This window comes from Stomoxys calcitrans, chromosome 1 (genome assembly GCF_963082655.1).
Source record: "Stomoxys calcitrans chromosome 1, idStoCalc2.1, whole genome shotgun sequence".
In the NCBI taxonomy this organism is placed as follows: Eukaryota; Metazoa; Arthropoda; class Insecta; order Diptera; family Muscidae; genus Stomoxys; species Stomoxys calcitrans.
The window spans coordinates 30,862,906-30,887,676 of record NC_081552.1 but is presented as its reverse complement, the minus strand read 5'-3'; the positions used below and the strand labels follow the sequence as shown (position 1 = coordinate 30,887,676).

General features: G+C 39.4%; 1 protein-coding gene across 2 annotated transcripts in view; it reads right to left on the bottom strand.

Moving 5' to 3' along the window:
* The window catches only part of LOC106086267 (Golgi apparatus protein 1), a 45,113-nt gene extending 21,296 nt beyond the window's left edge, over positions 1-23,817 (bottom strand). For both annotated transcript variants that reach the window (XM_013250866.2, XM_013250867.2), the window contains exon 1: positions 21,837-23,817. In XM_013250866.2, the coding sequence (XP_013106320.1) occupies positions 21,837-23,678 (1,842 nt within the window). In that variant the 5' untranslated portion in view covers positions 23,679-23,817. The remainder of the gene's footprint in view (positions 1-21,836) is intronic.
* Positions 23,818-24,771: the final 954 nt, after the last annotated feature.

The following is a 24,771-nucleotide window of genomic DNA, read 5'->3' as shown; positions in this document are numbered from 1 at the left end:
GCGGAAAAAATTAGGATGTGAACAAATAGAATGGATGAATACCGAACGTAACAAATTGGAGAACATTAAGGGTGTTTTATTTATTCATTATGTGGATAAATATGCTTAGTTTGTATGGAGCAAAATACTACCCCCATTTAGCTAAGCGGCTAATCTTATCGCCGCTTACTATCATCCCAAGGTAGATTTCAGAAGGCTAGCCCAGCTGATAAAATTTTCCAATTTCACACAAAATTCCACAAAATAATAACAATAGAACAGAACAGTTGTGTTTTTTGAGGCTCTATAATAAATTAATTTTTTTAATTGTTGCGAACTGAGTTATTCTTTAGAAGTGAACATTTTATTTTGCAATTTTGCCGCTTTAACATCACATAGTTTCCGCTTGATGCTTAGCCGAGTTTAACCATTAAAAATATTAAAATACAATTTAACATAACTACCACCGGTGAATAACAAAAAAAAGAAAAGAAACTTTAGAAAATAACAAAAAGGCACCAAACAAAACAATAAGAACAAGCACCATATATTTTCGCTCACAATCTCAACCTCGAAAATTAAGAACAATGAATAATAACAGTTTTGATCGCTCAATTACAAAATGCAGTGAGAGTACTATCCCCCCGCAAGCACCAAAGCGTATGCGAGAGATAATGCAAACCTCTTACTCTGAGAGTATTTGCAAAACACCTCGCTTGTCAAACTACGAGTCGCCTCAACGCATTGTTATGATTATCGACAAGAGATTTGAGAAGCAAAACGAACTCATCCAAACATTAATTAAAGAGAGTGAAACGCGCTTGCTAAATGAACTTGATAAGAGACTAAGTGACTTCCGAAACGAAATTATTTCTCTTAAAGATCGTGTTGTCAGAATGGAAACAGTAGCTGGAAAAATTGATATGATTGAACAAGAAGTCTTGGAAATGAAAGCACAAAAATTTTTAAATCCTCAAAATAATGAAATCCAAAATGAAATTAAAAACCTTAAGACTCAGTTATTGAAGCAAGAAAATCTACAAGTTGCTTCTGAAATAAGAATAAACGGTATTCCTTTCTATGAAGGTGAAAATTTAAATGCATTGTTCAACAGCATATGCAATAGTTTGAACATACATACACCTTCTATAAAATCTATATATCGAATTAAACCAAAAATACAACGAAATTATGACACAACAATAATTGTGAATTTGATGTCACCCTATGATAAAAATTGCATACTTAAATCAATCGCTTATTTTAAACGTAATAACAAAACTCTTCTGTCACTAAACCATATTGGCCTTGATTCCCCCAACGTCATACATATAAATGAAAACTTGACGGCAACCAACTACAAAATTCTACAGAGCGCGCTCAAACTAAAAAGGCAGAAAATCGTGGAATCTGCATACTCCTTCCGTGGGCTCATTTATGTCAAAGAACGACGATCTGATCCACCTCACCTAATAGATGAGGTCGAATTGCTATCTAAATTTTTTCGAGAATACCCTGAACAACGAGGAGAAACAGCTAGCAACCCCTCAACTAATACCGATGAATAGCACCATTTGTATTATATCTGTCGTTCTTTATATTGATTTCATTTATATGTTTTTTATGTGTTTTTTGAATCAACATTTTTATATCGCATTTCATAATATCTTAAACTTAATAGTCCCAAGCTCCTTATTTTTTATCGTATTTTCTACAACCACAGTAGCATTGCAAAGTTGTTTATACATTGATGAGTGATGAAAATTATAGTTCCAAAGACAGTCTCAGCTGCATGCTTAAGATAATGGTCAAACAGAAATCTGGTCTATGTGTGGCACATATTAACGCGCAAAGCCTTAACAACAAACTGGATGAGTTCAGACATATTTTTTGCGATTCAGGAGTGGACCTTATTTGTGTCTCTGAAACTTGGTTTCATTCCTCCATAGATGACGGTATTCTCCATGTTCCAGGATACAAATTGTTAAGGGCTGATAGAAGGTCTCATGCTGGCGGAGTGGCCATATACATAAAAGTTGGGCTTAATTTCAACCTTAAGCTCAGATCCAACGACGAATCCAATATGGAATACCTTTTTATTGAAATTACTATGGAAAACAAAGCTAATATCCTCTTGGGTTGTGTTTATAGACCCAATAACCACATCGATTTTGAGCCTGTTCGAAATGCTATAGAAACTTTATCTTTAAACTATAATGATACAATCATCGTTGGGGATTTCAACAGCAATCTGATAATCGACAACAACCTATCTAACATCATGGAAACACTTGGACTAGTCCCATTTAATACCAGCATACCCACGCATTTCACCAGTACCAATTCAAGCTTGCTAGATTTAGTCTTTGTCAATAACATATCCAAAGTACTTATCTATGACCAACTTTGTGCTCCCGGCTTTTCAAAGCATGATCTGCTATTTTTTACGTATGATATGCATGTAAATACCAAGCCTACGAAATACACGTATCGCGTTATAAAAAACATTGATGAAAGTCTGGTAAGCTCTTGTCTCGACGAAGTCAATTGGAATGCCATTTATTCATTTCACAATGTGGATGACCAACTTGCGTTCCTACAAAATAACATTTACATGATTTATAACAGCTGTGTCCCTCTCAAAACCAAGGTGGTATATCATAAACAACAGCCGTGGTTCAATAATACAATTAAGTTTTTAATTGAAAAAAGAGATATTGCGTATCAAAGGTGGCAACACTTTAAAACATTTGAACTTCACGATATGTTTAAATCTGCCAGGCGGGCAGTTGTAAAAAGTATTAATGCCGCTAAATATGAATACTATAGCCAAAAATTCAAATCTGCGATAGACAGCAAGTCAAAATGGAAGACTATTCGCGAAATTGGTATTGGCACTAAACAATCTACTGCTGAAAATATTGACATAAATAAGTTAAATGAGAATTTTATAAAATTGAATAGCAGCGTCAACAATTCTAATATATATTCCTGTGTACATACAGCCCCAATTGAAAACGATTTTTCATTCCGATGCGTAGACAATAATGAGGTCATGGAAAGCATTTTTGCAATTAAATCAAATGCTATTGGAACCGACGAATTGTGTCCAATTTTTATAAAATTTGTGCTGCCCAAGCTATTAACATACATAACATATTTGCTAAATAGTATAATTACACAATCTACCTTTCCTAGACAATGGAAACTGGCAAAAATTATACCAATACCTAAGTCAAATAATGATTTCCGACCTATAGCAATATTACCTTTTTTGTCTAAAGTTTTGGAACGTTTACTAAATTCTCAGATTTCCTCGTTTCTTGAAAAGGAAAAACTGTTGACTGAAAACCAATCTGGATTTAGAAAGAAAAGAAGCTGCACCACAACTCTTATCGATGTCGTTGAAGATCTTCGTAAAAGCCAGGACGAAAACATGACATCTTTTCTTGTTCTACTGGATCACAGCAAGGCGTTTGACACAGTCAACCATGATATATTGTTGTCAAAACTAAGGAGATTTTTTTACTTTACCGATACCGCCTGCAATTTAATTTCATCGTACTTATCAAATCGTTCTCAGTGTGTTGTTCTTAACGATAGGAAATCTAGATCATTAAATGTATTACGAGGTGTACCCCAAGGTTCCATTCTGGGCCCTTTGTTATTTACCCTGTACATAAATGATCTTCCTCACGTTCCTGAGACCTGTAGCATACAAATGTATGCAGATGATGTGCAACTATATGCAAGTACTAAAACCGTGGATATGAGTACCTGTATTACGAAAATTAACAACGATCTAAAATCTGTTTATGAGTGGGCAAGTAATAACTGTTTGGATCTCAACCCATCAAAATCGAAACTCATAGTTATTGGTAAAAATCAATCTCTTCAATACAACGTCGAATTAAGAATTTCAGACAATGTAATACAACGAGTAGAGTCTTCATCCAATTTGGGTTTAACGATCAATACAAAGCTGACTTGGACAAACCACATTAATCGCGCTTCTGGCAAAGTATATGGTATGCTGAGAAATTTATGGAATGTGCGTACTTGTACTACTTTTAATATTCGTATGATGCTTGCAAAGACATATTTACTCCCAACACTGCTTTACGGATGTGAAGTCTTTGCATATTGTGACTACAATGACTCCCGGACACTAAATGTTGCATATAACAACATCGCACGTTATGTCTTTAACAAAACTAGGAGAGACAGAATATCTGAATTCGCATACAAAATTTTCAACGTTCAATTTAGCAACTACTTAAAGATAAGATGCTTAATACAGCTGCATAATATAATTTACACAAAAGAACCCTTTTATCTTTATAATCGTGTGCAGTTCGCCAGATCCAACAGAGGCAAAAAACTCATTCTTCCCAGGTTCAAAAAACTCTCCTCCGAACGCCAATTCTTCATCAACACAATTCGTCTTTGGAACTCGCTCCCTAATTATTTGCAATTACTAAGCAATGCTTCTGTTTTTAAGACTGAGCTTTTTAAATTTTATGCTTGATTATTGTTTTTTTTTAATTTTGTTTCTTAATTATACAAATTTAAATTTTATTTATACAAATTTCAATTCTATTCTATTTATACAAATTTCAATTTTATTTACACAAATTTCAATTTTATTTATAAAATGTTTTCCAACTTCTAATTTTTGTAAACCATTACTGTGTATCTTCTTGTGATTCTAGTACAGTCAATTATAAGACTTATGTCTTGTTGTACTAGTAATGTCATAAATAATAAACAAACAAACAAACAAACAAACAAAGTTGTATCCAAATACACTCTTTTGTCAAATGGTTTGTTTAGATTTTAAAGTTTTTTTTCAACATTTTGTCTATTTTTTCATATTCTTAATATTTTAATTTATACGCTTGTAATCACATATCTCTTAATTTTTTGACTGCTACACGTGGCAATGCAAATAAAAACTAGAATGTCAATTTGATAGTGTGCATAAGTTTGACAGAAGAATGGGAATTTCTACCCCCATTACCACAAGGTTGTATCCAAGATATATTCATGTACAGGTAGTGGCACTTGCCCACCAACAAAATATTGAGTGCACTATCTGTCAAAATCAGTGATTAGTGCAACTCTGATTTTGTGTATGCTACTAGTTCGCACCATTTTTCATTGTTTGTGTGTGTCATGGTTCATAACTATATACACACATACAACCAAAACTCGTTGACAGATAGTGCTCTTCGCGAGAAAAAATTATATTCAGCTGTTTGCGGTATACTACCTGGTGATTATGTCATGGTTGTATCGTTGATTTCGTTGTTGTTGGGCTTATGACTTTACCCTCTTAAATCTACCTAGACTATCGCCGTATATTAAGAGATATGGTTGTTGTTGTTGTAGCAGTTTATTGTGTACTATCTTTCGTCTGCTTGATTCTGTTGAGTGTCAAGACCCAGGAACTCCGCGACTAAGATGGGGTGCGTCCACAGGGATCTGGGTCTGAGTCGAGTGGGTCTGGCCGGGCAGTTAAACAGGTGACGTGTATCGTGCGGTCCCTGGTTACAGTCGGGACATACATCTTGCACGTCGGCATCAATCCTAGCTCTGTGGGAATTGAGGCGGCTGCATCTGCCGGAACGTAATTGAGCCAGAATCACTCTGGTTTGCCGGGGGAGGTCGATTTCTTCGGGTGCAATGGGTGGCGGTCGTACTCCAAGGACCACATTCACCCGGTAGCCAGTTAACGCGTCTGCTACCGTGTCTGCATGAATGTTGTTCAGACCCGCTTGATATGCCGCTTGATCTAGAGGTTCTCTCTTGTAGCGCTGGACCTCACGCTCTAGATCATGTAGATCTACCTTAAGGCTTCTGGGCGGTGGGTATCTATCCACAAGATGATGATTTGGATGATTTCTGCGATAACAGCCCAAAAGGTATTGCTTAGACAGCATGTAGTTATGTCTTCGCACTGGTAGGATCTTTGTCTCCTGGTGGAGGTGGTCCACATGAGAACTAAGGAGGCAGCCCGTCGCAGTTCGGAGGGCGGCATTCTGACAGATCTGAATATTATTCCACTGCGTGTCACAAAGCTGACGTGACCACACTGGCGCTGCATAACTTACCACAGACCGGCCAATTGCTTTGTACGTGGTCAACAAGGTTTCTTTGTCTGCACCCCAAGTGCTGCCAGCGAGTGACTTGAGGACCTTGTTTCTACTTTTGACTTTATTGCAGATTGCTGTGGCATGTGGGGAGAAAGTGTAGGAGCTGTCAAATGTGACGCCAAGTATTTTGGGACACTTGATGGTCGGAATCAATTCTCCATCGACCATCACAGTCAGCTCAGAATTCACCTCACGCGTATTTGTAGTGAACAGTGTGGCTGAAGATTTGGTGGCGGATATCTTCAGATTTCTTGCAGCGAAATATGAGGCAAGCTCGTTGAGGTAGACGTTCAACCTATCGCAGATGTCATCAATGGGTGGGGGGCCTGATGCCAAGATCGTACAGTCGTCCGCATATGATACGATCTCTATGCCGTCTGGAGGAGGTGGGATGGAGGAAAGGTAGAGGTTAAACAGAGCCGGAGATATCACCCCGCCTTGGGGAACTCCCTGTTTCACTCTACGGTGTTTTGACTTCTTATCCCTAAATTCCACAAATGACTGGCGGCCACACAGATAATTCGCGACCCAACGTTTAAGGCCTGGCTGGAGGGACGTGTTGGCGATGTCCTCAAATAATTTGGCATGGCTGACCGTGTCGAATGCCTTCGATAGGTCCAATGCCACGAGGACCGTCCTATCACATGGCCTGGGTTGATTGAAGCCACGGCAAATGTGTGTGGTGATGGCATGCAAAGCTGTTGTTGTGCTGTGCAGTCTCCGAAATCCGTGTTGATGCTCGGCGAATGGAAATTCTCCTACGAGGCTCGGGAGGAGTAATGCCTCAAGCGTCTTAGCCACTGGTGAGAGAAGGGAGATCGGTCTGTACGACTCCCCCAAACTCGGGTCTTTACCAGGCTTCAGTAGCGGGATCACTCTGCCCATTTTCCAGACATCGGGAACTATAAGAGTGTTCAATGACAGGTTAAGGACAGTGGTAAGGTACTCAACTCCAGGTAAATCCAGATTCTTCAGCATCAATGTAGAGATTCCGTCGGGGCCCAACGCCTTGGAAGATTTGGCGCCACGGATGACATTCGTAACTTCGCCCACGGTAAATTGTGATGGCTGTTCATCGGCTCGGAGACCACGAATACGGCGAATGGCTCTCCTCCTTGCCCTGTCTCTCTCGGGATGCACGATAAATTGACGGTTGAACAACCTGGCGCATCTCTTCGGATCAGTCACGGTTAACTCGCCAAAAGTGACTGAGGTCCTGTCGTCCCGTCTACCGGGGTTCGAGAGAGACTTAACAGTGGCCCACAATTTGCCTGCACCGGTGCCTAAGTTACATTGCTCCAAGTGTTCCAGCCACAAATTCCGCTTATGTTCGTTGACTACCCTGTTTATTTCCAGATTCAGCTCGCTGATTCTGGGGTTAGCGGGGTCCATAGCACGAATCCCATCACGCTCGTCTGCGAGTACCACTGCTTGCGCCGGGAAATTGGGTCGCACTTGCGGTATTCGACCGGCTGGAATAAAGCGAGCGGCTGCTGCGTTGATGATGTCTCGGAATTTCCTCTCGGCCACAAGCACATCAGAGGGGGGTGGCAGTTCATTGAAGCGGCGATTGGTATACTCTCTGAAGCCAGTCCAATTGGCCTTCTTATAGTTGATGAACGTTCGGCGCTCAGAGGTTATGAAGTCGGGTGGTCGGTCGATGGTGAGGATTATGGGGAGGTGGTCTGACCCCAAAGAGATGACGGCTTGCCAGGATACGTCACTCAGGAGATCAGGGGATGCGATTGAGATGTCTGGCGAGCTGCTGCACCTCCTCGTAATCCTAGTGGGGGCATCCTCATTCACCGTGCAAAACGTGGAGCTATCTATCTGCTCTGCCAAAGCTATGCCACGCTGGTCGTTGCCTAGGGGAGAATGCCATGACGAGTGATGTGCATTGAAATCCCCCAGAACCAGACGACTATGGCCAGATAGCAACCCACTTATGTCGGGGCTGTAGGCCTGGCCATTAATCGGGACACAGCTGCCAACCGGCGGTATATACACGTTGTATATCTCTATCTCGGCAGTACCAGACTTGACTGCTACCCCCATACATTCCATGTATGGGTCACTAGCGTCAAGCGCAGGCGAGATAGGTCTATACTGCACGGAATGGTGTATAACGAAGGCCAATCCCCCACCTCCATTCCTTGAGCGATCCTTACGTAGCACATTGTAGCCGTGACAACTGTGCAAGCTGCAGGTGTTAGTCAGCTTTGTCTCCTGGATCGCTGCGACCGATATGCTCTTCCGACTCATAAAATCCACAATCTCATCAATCTTGCCTCGCAGTCCATTGCAGTTTAACTGCAGGAACGATACATTTCCCGACACTGGCCTGGCAATAGTTGTTGTTGTTGTTGTTGTAGCAGTTTATTGTGTACTATCTTTCGTCTGCTTGATTCTGTCGAGTGTCAAGACCCAGGAACTCCGCGACTAAGATGGGGTGCGTCCACAGGGATCTGGGTCTGAGTCGAGTGGGTCTGGCCGGGCAGTTAAACAGGTGACGTGTATCGTGCGGTCCCTGGTTACAGTCGGGACATACATCTTGCACGTCGGCATCAATCCTAGCTCTGTGGGAATTGAGGCGGCTGCATCTGCCGGAACGTAATTGAGCCAGAATCACTCTGGTTTGCCGGGGGAGGTCGATTTCTTCGGGTGCAATGGGTGGCGGTCGTACTCCAAGGACCACATTCACCCGGTAGCCAGTTAACGCGTCTGCTACCGTGTCTGCATGAATGTTGTTCAGACCCGCTTGATATGCCGCTTGATCTAGAGGTTCTCTCTTGTAGCGCTGGACCTCACGCTCTAGATCATGTAGATCTACCTTAAGGCTTCTGGGCGGTGGGTATCTATCCACAAGATGATGATTTGGATGATTTCTGCGATAACAGCCCAAAAGGTATTGCTTAGACAGCATGTAGTCATGTCTTCGCACTGGTAGGATCTTTGTCTCCTGGTGGAGGTGGTCCACATGAGAACTAAGGAGGCAGCCCGTCGCAGTTCGGAGGGCGGCATTCTGACAGATCTGAATATTATTCCACTGCGTGTCACAAAGCTGACGTGACCACACTGGCGCTGCATAACCTACCACAGACCGGCCAATTGCTTTGTACGTGGTCAACAAGGTTTCTTTGTCTGCACCCCAAGTGCTGCCAGCGAGTGACTTGAGGACCTTGTTTCTACTTTTGACTTTATTGCAGATTGCTGTGGCATGTGGGGAGAAAGTGTAGGAGCTGTCAAATGTGACGCCAAGTATTTTGGGACACTTGATGGTCGGAATCAATTCTCCATCGACCATCACAGTCAGCTCAGAATTCACCTCACGCGTATTTGTAGTGAACAGTGTGGCTGAAGATTTGGTGGCGGATATCTTCAGATTTCTTGCAGCGAAATATGAGGCAAGCTCGTTGAGGTAGACGTTCAACCTATCGCAGATGTCATCAATGGGTGGGGGGCCTGATGCCAAGATCGTACAGTCGTCCGCATATGATACGATCTCTATGCCGTCTGGAGGAGGTGGGATGGAGGAAAGGTAGAGGTTAAACAGAGCCGGAGATATCACCCCGCCTTGGGGAACTCCCTGTTTCACTCTACGGTGTTTTGACTTCTTATCCCTAAATTCCACAAATGACTGGCGGCCACACAGATAATTCGCGACCCAACGTTTAAGGCCTGGCTGGAGGGACGTGTTGGCGATGTCCTCAAATAATTTGGCATGGCTGACCGTGTCGAATGCCTTCGATAGGTCCAATGCCACGAGGACCGTCCTATCACATGGCCTGGGTTGATTGAAGCCACGGCAAATGTGTGTGGTGATGGCATGCAAAGCTGTTGTTGTGCTGTGCAGTCTCCGAAATCCGTGTTGATGCTCGGCGAATGGAAATTCTCCTACGAGGCTCGGGAGGAGTAATGCCTCAAGCGTCTTAGCCACTGGTGAGAGAAGGGAGATCGGTCTGTACGACTCCCCCAAACTCGGGTCTTTACCAGGCTTCAGTAGCGGGATCACTCTGCCCATTTTCCAGACATCGGGAACTATAAGAGTGTTCAATGACAGGTTAAGGACAGTGGTAAGGTACTCAACTCCAGGTAAATCCAGATTCTTCAGCATCAATGTAGAGATTCCGTCGGGGCCCAACGCCTTGGAAGATTTGGCGCCACGGATGACATTCGTAACTTCGCCCACGGTAAATTGTGATGGCTGTTCATCGGCTCGGAGACCACGAATACGGCGAATGGCTCTCCTCCTTGCCCTGTCTCTCTCGGGATGCACGATAAATTGACGGTTGAACAACCTGGCGCATCTCTTCGGATCAGTCACGGTTAACTCGCCAAAAGTGACTGAGGTCCTGTCGTCCCGTCTACCGGGGTTCGAGAGAGACTTAACAGTGGCCCACAATTTGCCTGCACCGGTGCCTAAGTTACATTGCTCCAAGTGTTCCAGCCACAAATTCCGCTTATGTTCGTTGACTACCCTGTTTATTTCCAGATTCAGCTCGCTGATTCTGGGGTTAGCGGAGTCCATAGCACGAATCCCATCACGCTCGTCTGCGAGTACCACTGCTTGCGCCGGGAAATTGGGTCGCACTTGCGGTATTCGACCGGCTGGAATAAAGCGAGCGGCTGCTGCGTTGATGATGTCTCGGAATTTCCTCTCGGCCACAAGCACATCAGAGGGGGGTGGCAGTTCATTGAAGCGGCGATTGGTATACTCTCTGAAGCCAGTCCAATTGGCCTTCTTATAGTTGATGAACGTTCGGCGCTCAGAGGTAATGAAGTCGGGTGGTCGGTCGATGGTGAGGATTATGGGGAGGTGGTCTGACCCCAAAGAGATGACGGCTTGCCAGGATACGTCACTCAGGAGATCAGGGGATGCGATTGAGATGTCTGGCGAGCTGCTGCACCTCCTCGTAATCCTAGTGGGGGCATCCTCATTCACCGTGCAAAACGTGGAGCTATCTATCTGCTCTGCCAAAGCTATGCCACGCTGGTCGTTGCCTAGGGGAGAATGCCATGACGAGTGATGTGCATTGAAATCCCCCAGAACCAGACGACTATGGCCAGATAGCAACCCACTTATGTCGGGGCTGTAGGCCTGGCCATTAATCGGGACACAGCTGCCAACCGGCGGTATATACACGTTGTATATCTCTATCTCGGCAGTACCAGACTTGACTGCTACCCCCATACATTCCATGTATGGGTCACTAGCGTCAAGCGCAGGCGAGATAGGTCTATACTGCACGGAATGGTGTATAACGAAGGCCAATCCCCCACCTCCATTCCTTGAGCGATCCTTACGTAGCACATTGTAGCCGTGACAACTGTGCAAGCTGCAGGTGTTAGTCAGCTTTGTCTCCTGGATCGCTGCGACCGATATGCTCTTCCGACTCATAAAATCCACAATCTCATCAATCTTGCCTCGCAGTCCATTGCAGTTTAACTGCAGGAACGATACATTTCCCGACACTGGCCTGGCAATAGTAGGGCTAGGGTGCTGTCTTTGCATAAATTGCCGTACGGGAGAGGTCGGGGGGGTCACATAGTCCGACGACGAGGACGCCGAAGGCGACGACGGCGACGCTTGTGACCCACTGCTGGCTGAGTTCGCACAGCACCTAGCGACATAGCCAGTATGACTATACTCCCGTAGCGAAGTTAGGCCAGAGCAAGAACGGAAATGTACCCACTCCAAGCACCTGTTACACCTCACCGACACTGACCGATGATGAAGGCGGTTCTGGCAAACGGAACAGAACCAGGGTCCGGGGTTCTTTTCAATCCCGGCACGGACCAAAAGCATACGGAGAAGGCACTCCGGGATGTGCCTCTCCCATGACGAAAAAAGACGAACATGTCATCATTCAGTTTGAATGACCGAAATAAAAGAGGAAGAACACAACATATTTATTCACCGATTAAACGTTGTGAAGTGGCCAAATAGCTTGGGATTTTAATGAAATCGCATTTATGAACCCGCCGAAACATTTATTTAAAATTAAAATGACTTATTTTATTTGTCTTTTTGATAATAGATTATTTCGGATGAGGTGTCAGAGTTGCCAACGTTAAAATATAAAGCATTTAGCGGGAAGAGCGTTTTATTTATCTATAAGCTAGCGAATCCGTTAAACTGGTAAATATTGAGTTGCCCAAAAAGTAATTGCGGATTTTTCATATAGTCGGCGTTGAGAAATTTTTTCACAGCTTGTGACTCTGTAATTGCATTCTTTCTTCTGTCAGTTATCAACTGTTAGTTTTAGCTTGCTTTAGAAAAAAAGTGTAAAAAAAGTATATTTGATTAAAGTTCATTCTAAGTTTTATCAATAATGCATTTACTTTCTTTTAAAAAATCCGCAATTACTTTTTGGGCAACACAATAAAACACAACAATTGTAGTGACATTTATATACATTATTAACATTATCTTATTTAAATAGTTTATTGCCCATATAGAGATTATATTAACTTAGAATACGGCGCTGAGGATAGAAGATAACATAAGTGGATCAAGATTTCGTGGTATTGTGAGCAAAATGTTAAGATTGGTCATTATTACAATTAATTTTAAATATGTATGAAATTTAATTTGTTAATAATACTCTTTACAGATCATGTCCCTGACAATGAAGGGGAGGCTCATAATGGAAACGACAATTTGTCGTTTTTTTCGAAGCCTGTGATCATTAAATAAGAAATTATTTTTCCCTACGTATCTAGGTATATACTGGTTTTGGTGAACAGTATTTCTATTTTTGCAGAAGCGTGGAAAGTCGGCAGAGTTGTTCCTATGCCGAAGCTCGTGGTTCTTTTGAGATTAGCAATTTGCAACCAATTACCATTTTGCCTGCTATTTCGAAAATTGCAGAGCACATTAAACGATATATGCTAAGCTACATCGATGAGAAATGTTTGTTTAGCAATGGATTTCGACAGGGTGTTAGTACTACTACACATTTGTTAAAACTATCGGATGCTATTAGAGCTGCTCTTAATGATCATTACGTTGGTGCGCTTGTTGGTTTAGATTTAACTAAGGCATTTGATAGAGTAGACCACTTAAGACTTGTGGACAAGCTAAGCACCAAATTTTCATTTTCTTCCTCTGCTTTCAGACTTATTTTTTCATATCTGAATGGACGTTCGCAATGTGTTTCATTTAATGGTGAGCTTTGTAATATGATAAATGTTAGTAGTCCCCGAAGGCTCTGACACGCTAACTTTCGAAGCACGCTAACTTTCGAAGGAGTAAAGCTAGCCGCTTGGAATTTTGCACAAATTCTTTTTATTAGTGTAGGTAAAGTAGGAAGTTTAGCGTAAATCGATATATAACCTGATATAGCTGCCCTATAAACCGATCTGGGTCTTGACTTCTTGAACCTCTAGAGGGCGCAATTCTCATCCGATTTGGCTGAAATTTTGTACAACGGCTTCTCTCATGACCAACGTGTTCTAATATGGTCTGAATCGATCAATAGCTTGACACAGCTCCCATATAAACCTATCTCCGGTTTTGCTTCTTGAGCCCCTACAAGGCGCAATTCTTTTTCGAATGAACTGAAATATTACACAATGACGTCTACAACGTTCAGCATTCATTTATGGTCCGAATCGGACTATAACTTGATATAGCTCCAATAGCATAACAGTTCTTATTCAATATGTTTATGTTTGTCTAAAAAGAGATACCGCGGAATAAAAGGAAGTGAAATGAAAATGTTTTTTAATTATGTGAAAAACATCAATTATATATTTTTACTAGCATTCCGGTGGTCCGCTTCGCTACCCCAAATTTTGATACCCTCTTTCTAGTGTAGGACTTCTAAAAACCTATGTAGGTAGGCACTCAGTTTATAAGATTATGAAGTTTTGTAATAATTGCGTATAAAATTTCAGAAATCTATCGCCTTCGTAAAGAATGTACCATTTTGTACGTTTTAGTACCTAAATGTACGTTATGAATAATCTTCTGGTTAATAGTCAAGGTGTGCTTGTATTCTAATTTTGAGAGCTTTAGCTCGCTCCGTTAAGATAGTTTTGTACGTTTGAGTACCTAAATATACGAATAGAAAATATATTCTAGTTGTCCAATATATTCTTTTAAGGTACCAATTACACCAAAATTAATACGTTTTCTTCCACATGTCGTATTTTTATCAAGACTGCGGTAATGCTTGTGGAATTGCATAACTTTAGCAGTCCCCGTTCGCTGTAGGCGAAGATAAGCTATTTTGCACTTGTTGGTACCAACATGTACGAATTTTGAACGAATCATTTAGTGTCACCTATTATATATTTCTTTCTTGTACCTAAATGCCAAATTTCAGACTTCTAGCTCCATCTGTAAAGAAAGTACAAAATGGTACCAATTTTGGTACCAAAATGTACGAATTTTTAATAGATCATTTAGTCACCAATCGTATATTTCTTAATTGTTCCTACATGCCAAATTTCAGTCCTCTAGCTCCATCTGTAAAGAAAGTACCAAATGGTATCAAAATGTGCGAATGATGAATAGATCATTTGGCCACCCATACTATATTTCCTAGTTGAACCTGCATGCCTAATTTTAAAGCTCTAGCTCCTTCTGAACTGAATGTACAAAATGGTACCAATTTTGGCAGCAAAATGTATGAATTTTTAATAGATCGTATGTTCACCTATCGTATATTTCTTAGTTGTATCTACATGCCAACTTTCAGACCTCTGGCTCCATCTGAACATTAAGTGCCAAATGATACCAATATGTACGAATTTTGAATAGATCATTTAGTCATCCATCATTTCTTTCTTAGTTGTACATACATGCCAAATTTCGGATCTCTAGCTTCATCTGTTAAGAAAGTACCAAATGGTGTTAATTTCGCTACCAAAATGTACGAAATTTAAATAGATCATTTCGTCACTCATCATATATTTCCTAGTTCTACCTACATGCCAAATTTCAGACCTCTAGCTCCAAACTTACGTATTTTCCCGTTGCCAGTACTATTTTTCCATTTTTTCTTTTCACCCTCCTACTTTTGCACCAGATGTCTGTTAAGCCAAACTTCAAAATTCTACCTCTACCCATCCGCCCTGGTACAAAGTTTACCCATGTCATACCTTTTTGGTACTTTTTTAGTATTTAAATGTGAAAATTTCCAAAAACTCTTGTAGTTACCCTAATAAGGTTGCCACAGTGTACCTAAGTTCCAAAATTCAGAGCTCTAGTTTAATTAACAAAGAAAGTACCAAATAGTACCAATTTCTGTACTAAACGTACTATTTCTCCCACTTCCGGTACGATTTTGAAATTTGTAATACAAATCCTTATTTTTTGAGGCGCTTTTTAATTTATTTATTTATTTTAATGACATAAAAAGTTTTTATTCATGTGAAATATTTTTATTAAAACAGTAAAAAAGTTGCTTAAAAGAAAAGGCAACTTTCAAATATTTGGTTTATGGAGTTAATAATCACTTTAATTGCATTTTTATACCCTCCACCATAGGATTAGGGGTATACTAATTTCGTCATTCTGTTTGTAACTACTCGAAATATTCGTCTGAGACCCCATAAAGTATATATATTCTTGATCGTCGCGACATTTTATGTCGATCTAGCCATGTCCGTCCGTCCGTCCGTCTGTCTGTCGAAAGCAAGCTAACTTCCGAAGGAGTAAAGCTAGCCGCTTGAAATTTTGCACAAATACTTCTTATTAGTGTAGGTCGGTTTGTATTATAAATGGGCCATATCGGTCCATGTTTTGATACAGCTGCAATATAAACCGATCTTGGGTCTTGACTTCTTGAGCCTCTAGAGGGCGCAATTCTTATCCGATTTGAATGAAATTTTGCACGACGTGTTTTGTTATGATATCCAACAACTGTGCCTAAGAAGAGATGCCGGTAAAAGAACTCGACATATACGATCCATGGTGGAGGGTATAAAAGATTCGGCCCGGCCGAACTTAGAACGCTTTTACTTGTTTAGCTTATCACAAATCCAATTAGTAAAATTGTTAATCCATAATGCAAATTCCTTTATTGGACTGATTTCAGCAATTTTTTTTATGGAATGCATAAATATCTTAATTGAATCGAATATTTAATTTGTTCTGTGCATGAATGGATTTGAATCGCTGAACTACCAGAAATCAGTTTTTGTTTAGTCAACCAACCTATAGGGACAATTAGGTATGAAACTGAAAGTTATTAAACTGTGTAAGTAGTACGACTTTCATATACAACTTTACCCCAAGTGTCAAGGGGTCACCTAAACCCAAAAACAACCCCCAAAGCACATTTTTACCAATTTGGTGATATGGATATTAAATGAACCGTATTTAAAAGCAGACTACAAATTTGATATACAAATTTCGCCACAAGTGTTTAAATGCCTTTCAATTGATACCCTTATTGCCCAATCGGTTAAAATGTACTGCGTGAGGTGTTTTGTGGGTGGGGTGATCCCCCTGAGACTAGGGGCCAAAGATGTATATCAAAATCGTTAAATCAGTTGAATACCTTCCATTTGATACCCATATTGCCCTAATAGGTAAAAATATCATGCTGGGGATGAGGATGAGGATACCAAATAAGTAGAAAAACTTTTCAGTTACATTTCAGAGAATGACAAAGTGTATGGATTTGGATACCACAAACATATTTGGGTTCAAGGAGTATGGATGCTAAGTGTATTGTGCCAGCACATACATGTTCCACATGCCTTAAAACACTGTGACAACCCTTGATAAAAAAACGACGAATACACATTCACTCTTGTTCGATTGTGCACCAAAGAGGGTAAAAAAAGAAGAAGAGTTGGCATTAGAGCCCAGTTCGAGATGACGAGTGGCAAAAGTTAAAGACACAACATGTTTGAATTGCTTACGATATTACATTTTTTTTTATTCCAACTTTCGGTTGCAAAGCCAAATGTTGCAACCCTCAATGTGAATCCAATTGGAATACATCGAACAGGTTGTGTCTTTAACGCGAGTTATTTTACAGTATGTGGAAGACAAAGCAGAAACCCACTCTTTTTCTTTTTCACCCTCTTTGCTGGGCAGAAGTAAATGTTAGTTTGCATACACAAGTACTTATAGAAAAATGTTCAAACATGTTTGATACACTACATTTCATTTTTGATACCCAAACAAATTGCTCGATACTCAGAGTATCCGTGTATATTGACAGTTCACAGAAAAAAATACCACGAAATTTTTTTCAATTAAAAATTTAATTGAAAATCTTTCTTTTCAATTAAAAAAGTTAATTGAATCAATTATTTTTTAATAAAATCTGAAATTTTTTCGAAAGTATCATAATTGAAATTTTTAATTGAATCGAAAATTTTTGATCGATCATGATTGAAATTTTTAATTAAACAATTTATTGATTCAACAATTATTTTATTGAATATTAAAAAAAATTATATACAAATATTTGATTGAAAATTTAATATTTTTCAATTAAACAATTACGATCAAGACCACTTAATTTTTTTCCTTTTTATCACTCAATTTGTTCGCCAATTCATTGAAAGCAAATGATTTTATAGAGTGAAAAAAGCTGCTTCCATTGAATTAGCGAACGAATCGAGTGACAAAAAGAAAAAAAAATTTAGTAGTCTAGGCAGTAACTTTCAATCATTTTTTAATGTAATCGGAAACTCTTTTAGAACAGAAAGCACTGTTATGACTGTCGCTCAAAATTTTGATAAATACTCTTTATATATAGCAGTTAAAGCTCCCCCACAAACAGTCTTTCGACTACCTTTTTAAATTTCTAGACGTAATTCTTATCTTATTAATGATCAAAATGTGCATATTAATGGCATAAGGGCTTCTCCAGCATCGATCTAATTATAACATATTCAAGATAAATGTTTTTTCAGTTGGGTTTACTTCCCCAAAGCAAGTTATTCATAAAGTTACTGCCTCTCGACTCATTCTTTTATAATTCGGAACACAATATTTTCGTTTAATTTTCCGAAAAAACCCCTGGATTTGTTTTGTTTCTAAGGATTGTGGTAATGGACCCAAACATAAACCTCAAATTTGTGTTCCAGGAGTTTAACATATGTGAACCATGTTGCATCGAAATCGAGGGTGCGCCTTATACAGCTCGTTTTTCGCAAAAATTTTAATATAAAATTTGAATATTTTCAATTGGTCCATTTACAAAATTATTTGGATGTTTCGAAAATTGCAATATTTTTTTAAATGGATCAGTTAAAAAATTAATTGAAAATTTAAAAAAAAAAATCTATAATTTTTTAATTGGATTAATTGATCCAATTTCAAAAATTTTCAATAATTTTTTTAATTGAATATGTAATTTTTTCAATTGAAAAAATTGTCAATAACCTTTTTCAAAAAATGTGATTGATATTATCATTTTGGTGACTGAAGCAGTTTCAATTAAAAAATTAATTGGGTCAATTAATTTGGTTATTGAAATGAAATATGAATGAAAAAATATTTTATATTCCATAATGGAAATCCGTCCACAACTTTTGATCTATTGATCTGTACAAAATGTTCTAGACATTTGTAGAAGAATACATAAGTGTTCAAGGACATGCCGTAATTGTCCCATATCTTGAATACATGGTGAGATACACCTTGTCAAAGATGACCTCCTATGAACGTTAATTTACTGTACCGATTTATACGATTTTTTACGGAAAATAGTGTTTTCCGTCATATAAGGTATGTGCTGGGGGAAAATGGGCTTGCCGAAAATCGGCAATTTTTCATTTAAAGCTCAAAACATTTTCTCAAAATTCTTAGGAGTGAGATTTCTGGAAACCGTTTTAAAATCTTATTGAACCTGGTGGTTTCTATATTACTACGTTTGACATTTCTTTACTAAATGCTCATAAATATTAAGAAAATGATTTTTTTTGTTATAAAATCATAGAAGCTTGGGAAATAAAAATAACTTTTTTTTAATTGTTTTGTTTTTTAAATTTTTGTTTAACTTTTTTAAAAAATGTTTTGTTAACACAATTTGAAAATTTAAACGATTTTTTGTTGTTGTTAAATCTTAGTAGCTTGGGAAAAAATAACTTTTTTTTAATTTTTTACAAGAACTTAAAATTTTTTTAAAAACGTTTTATGTTAAAAAAGCGATCTGACCTTTCCGTGGTATTAATTTGAATGTGAGTTTCATCACACGGTGGTTGGTGAACACATTTATGTTTAAAAATATTGGAAGTATTCTGTTTGCCATATTTTTAAATCTCACGACAAATCTTGCAGTATACTCTCTCCGGCAGGACCGATCCGTCTCCAATTTCAATCAAACATTTCCAAATTGCACTCCCTCCATCTTTATACCCAGCACCATGGGTTGGGATTATACTATCAAGTCATTCCGTTTGTAACACATCAAAATATCCCATAAAGTATTTATATTCTGGATCGTCTCGACATTCTGAGTCGATCAAGCCATGCCCGTCCGTCCGCGCGTCCGTCTGTCAAAATCACGATAGGTGTCGAATGCGTAAAGCAAGCCGCTAGAAATTTTGCAAGAATACTAACTATTGATGTAGGTTAGTGGGGATTCCAAAAGGGCCATTATCGGTTCAGATCTGGATATAGCTCCCATATTTACCGATCTCCCGATTTGACTTCTCGAGACCCTAGAAGCTGCAATTTTAGTCCGATTTGGCTGAAATTTTGCAGATACTGTGCTGTTGTGCTTCCAACAACTGTACCGAGTACGGTCTAAATCTGTCTATAACCTAATATAGCTCCCATAAACGCGATCTTCCGATTTGACTTCTTGAGCCCTTACAAGCCGCAATTTTTTTCCGATTTGGCAGAAAATTTTAAATTGTTTATAACCTGTTATAGCTCCCATATAAACCGGTCTCTCGATTATCCTTGTTCGGTTTCTAGAAGCTTTAAATTTTGTTGGTTTAACAGAAGTTTGGCATGTAGAATAAAATGATTTATAATATTTTTGGCAGAATTCATGGTAGTGGGTCCCCATGATTCGACCCGGCCGAACTTAGCACGCTTTTACTTGTTTATGTACGTATGTATGTTTCTTTATTTGAAAAATTCCAATATGTTAACATGCAAAAAAATCATAGCTTTAAACACAAATATTTTCTACAATAAACAGAGAAGTATCCATCTAGGAACTATTGTAACAAAATGGACAACCCGAACATGTGAAATAGCTGCATCACTGTCAACAACCAACAGCTGAACGAGGTTTATCCATTTAATTCAGTGAACTCCTCGTAAATAGAATGTGCGCTAATTTAAATTTACGTAGTATAATTATTTAAGTCCATACGAGACATTTACTTTTGCAATAATAAATTCTGCCTAACTTAACATCGAGAAGAAATAACTTTAACGACAATATCACATTCGGTTAAAGTGACTGATTGGTTCCATTACTATATAACTAAAACAGAAATTTTATGAATATGACTGAAATCGTAGTTGTGTCAACTCTTTGTGCTTCGCTAGGAGTTTTCACATAATAAGTATTTGGTACAACAACTAGAGGCAAAACAAATTTATTTTTTATGCAAATGATTGGCATAACCAAAAGACCGATTATAAAAATCTTCATTTTATGCTCTCAATAGTATCAATATTGAGTCAACTACTGCACTAAGAACATGACCGATCATTGATGCTGATAATTAAAAATTATTTAGCATTATCATCGATTTGTGCCTATAATCGAATTCAAACCAATGATTTTTCTGGGTGCGCATCACACCACCACACACCCGCATCCAGTAATGACCTCATTTAGCATACTCTTTGTCTCGCACATTCCAGTCAACTCTCATACTCTCCCCATTAATACTCCCACTTATGGCTTTGCATTCATAAAAATAATGGATTCTTAAGTAAAAAGCAACAACAACCACTTGTTGTATTTCTGCTTATTCCTCTTCTTTTATTGTAAATTAATTTCTCATTTTCATGGATTTAATTTCCGGAAAAATCGATTGATGCCAATTTTACTAAAACCCATTCAGCCGTTTAGCCGTAATATGTGCCACAAACTCTCTTTCATAAAACCCACATAGGAACTATAGTTATAAATTTTTTGTATAGTTGTGCAGCCTCTCAAAATATATCCAAACAACAACAACAACAAAAATGCAAATTCCTTTCACGTCAAAGCCGAGCCTTAAGCAATTGGCCACGCATGTCACACCCCCACAACACCTTTACCTAAATAGTGATATTCTTTCTCTTTGGTTCATAGTTTCTTTCAGAGTTCTTTTTGGTTCAGAGATGCCCAAACAGACATCTGCATTTAACCTTCCCTGAACTAAGCATCTCAGTGATAAATCAATATCTTAATAAAGCTAGAGAACGAATACAAAAATATAAAGAACGCTTGGCGCTTTTATAAATATCAAAGTCATCGCCCTGCTGGTTACAACCCCCCCACCTGCCCCCTTTTTAAAATATAATATTAAACTCTTGTGTGCTACATACAGCTATGGACACTTAAGTGACTCATCCAAATGATAAACCAACAATTTTAACTGTTTAATTTATACCAACCAGTCCATTATAGATAAACATTACGTTGGTTATACCAAGCTATTCAATCATCGATAAGATAAAGATGACCTATGATCAGGCGTTTCAATGTAGCATTATTTCAATGAAGACTGAAAAAAAACAGCATTTGATCTCTCAGAATTGTCTCTTCCACTACTTACCCTACAAGATTTTTGCAACTTCTCCAAATTAACTTGCAGGCAATCCATTTCAGCTCCCTTTTCCGTATGATCAAAACAGTAATAAGACAAATCATCAATGCACGCATCTTCGACTTCTGGTATCAAATCGACGGATACGGCTCGTTGACGCATTACCCTTTTGACTTCTTTAAAGCAACCTGGTCTTAGGGTATTTTGCTCATCATCACTGTAAGCCATACGATGTAGACAAGGTAAGATTAAAGGACCTCGTTCTGGATCCATTTGTACATTGGCCACATCATCCCATTGTTTTTTAGCATGGCAATATTTTATGGCATCATCATGACATTGTTTGTACAGCTGGGGATCAAGTTTAAAATTTCTAGCTACAAAGTATTGTATCAACAGGAGGGAGTGTTCACATTCAGGCGTCATGGCGGGAGTGCCCAATTGTTCCATTAAACATGACATAACGCGAGCATTTCCACCATCAGTGTCTCTACAGGCAACATCCACAACGGGCTTGCAATTGCGACGCAAGACTGGATCTACACGCCAATCTTCGCCCACATCTGAGACTTTAATTAAAACTTCCAAAGAACGTTGACACTGGGATGTTATACGTCTATCTTTACGCCGCTTGCGTGCATGCTCCATGAGACAATGTATGATTTCCCCGCCAGTACCTTGGCCCATGCCTATATTCGATAATTTATCTACATTGCTGCAAAATTTCGGTATGTCATCGGCACAATCGTTCAAAATTTCTGGGGATAACTGACCGTCGGACATGAGCATACGTCGATGATCATCAATTTCTGTACGACATTCGGGTGAGACCTTGGTACCGTTCTTCTCCACAGTTTCAAGACAAAGTAAAATCTGTGCCAAACGAACTTGTTTGTCTTCGGAAACCCCACGTCGACAATGATGTTGTTTTATATCTTCTTTACAGGCCTTGGCCAGGCCGTGTGAAACACGATAGTCCTTCGCTATCTCTCGATCTCTCTGGGATATTTGGTCGCCACAACGTGTGGTCAGACTGGGACTAGCTTTGTTTTTCACCAAACACTTGAAAGCTCCCGGCGTGCCGCTCACCTCTTGTGGACACAAATGTTTCAGGTCTTCCGAACAAATTTCAAAAAATCTTAAATCTTCATGTTGCTGCTCTATACGGGCTATAGCCGCCTTGCAAGGCTGGCCCAAAACATCAGCTCCTGTCTGCTCGAGACATTCCGCCGTTTCTAGTTGTGATAGTGGCTTGTGTTCAATATTCAAACGACCACATTCAAGTTGTTCTAATTCTGTGGAACAGCTATTAAAGAAATCCCCCAGGTTTTCATAATCTGGGAAGAAAACCGCAACTGCTCTCTTTACATATGAACGACATTTACTGCCATGCTCAATACTTTGTACTACTCGCTCCTTAATGCACGACCAAATATCGACCGCATTTAAACAGGAATCCAATTTGTCTCTGTCCTTAAGACAGGGTTTTTTCAAGAGATTATCCTCAATCCACTTGCCCTTAAGCATCTCCTTCGTTTCGTACCAGACAGCATGCTGGCATTTGTCTGATAAGGCTTCCAGCTGAGAAGAGGTAAAAGTGGACACGCATTCCAACACCGAAAGGTTGTCGGTGGATTTAATATGAGTGCAGAGGGTTTTCAAATCCTCACATTCGTGGTTGTCGATTAGTGTGTGATCTCTTTTGGCTGAGTTGGCATCATTATCTATGGCAGCACGACGTGTTTGTTTATGTAAATGCTCCTCCCTATAAAACCTTTGCTCCTGTTGATGGACTGTTGCTGATGTTATGCCGGTAAATATAAGCGTTAATAAAACTTTGTTAAGAAACATATTCTCAGTATTACGGCACTCAATCAAATCATTTGTAAAGTGTGTATAAATAGAAAAAATTGTTAGCGTGGATTTAATTTAAGCTAACACGTCTCTAAAAGTTATATTTGTTCACAAATGCATGAATGCATTTGTTATATAGGAGGGAACTGAAATTTCGACTAATCGGTTTTCGATTTTTTGAGTGAGAGAGTCGAAGTCGACTTTTAGTGGATAAAAAACATGGAACTATCGGTTATAACATTGAGTCATCGAATATTAGCGATTCTAGATTTTTTGAATTTAAAATTATTTGAATGATTCCTATAGAACCATAAATCCAGGAGGCACCTGAGGGGTTTATTTCTTTAAATTTTGTAAAACCTAGGTAATATGAAATTCAAATGAGAGGATTTGACGAGTGCTATTTTTTTGTCAAAAATAACTTCTCATTCGAGTTTCTGGCTTCAAAGTTAAGAGGTATGGAACAGCTTTTTCACATTAACATTCTCTTAAGGAACAGTGGATAGTTTTTATCAATTAAATGAGTGCAGTCCAATTAAAGTTTAAGCTCGATGATAAGGGGCCTCCTTTTTATGCCGAGTTGGAACGGCGTGCCGCATAGCAACACCACTTGGAAGAGAAGTTTGAACAGGGCAGAATAATAAAGTAACCGCTGAGTGGAGCGGACGTGTTTTCATTTCGCTCCTCGAATAAAAATATCCGTATCTCGGAATAGGTACCTATTACGAAAAATTTTAAAGCCTTTCAGGAGTAGACTCAAAATGAGCTCCAAAGAGCTCGGTGGTGGCATCAGACCATAGCATGTTGTCCGCCACTCCTATAAGTGTGGGTGCTTTGGTACGTGTAGTTGAGAGTAAAGCTTCAAGTACACAACCAGTCGTCATACTAGCAAATTAGGAAGAGACGGGTAAACCAGGGGCATGCGCAGTTCATACCCAGCCTTTGAGTAAAGTTGGTTTTCCGATTCAGACAGTGTCAATGAAACGGTCATCGCAGCCGAATCCAGAGATGAGGACAGCGGGATGATGGCAGAAGTGAGCGAAGGCTTTGCTAAGCTCACAATCTTGGGCACGACGAAGGAGACAGAGGA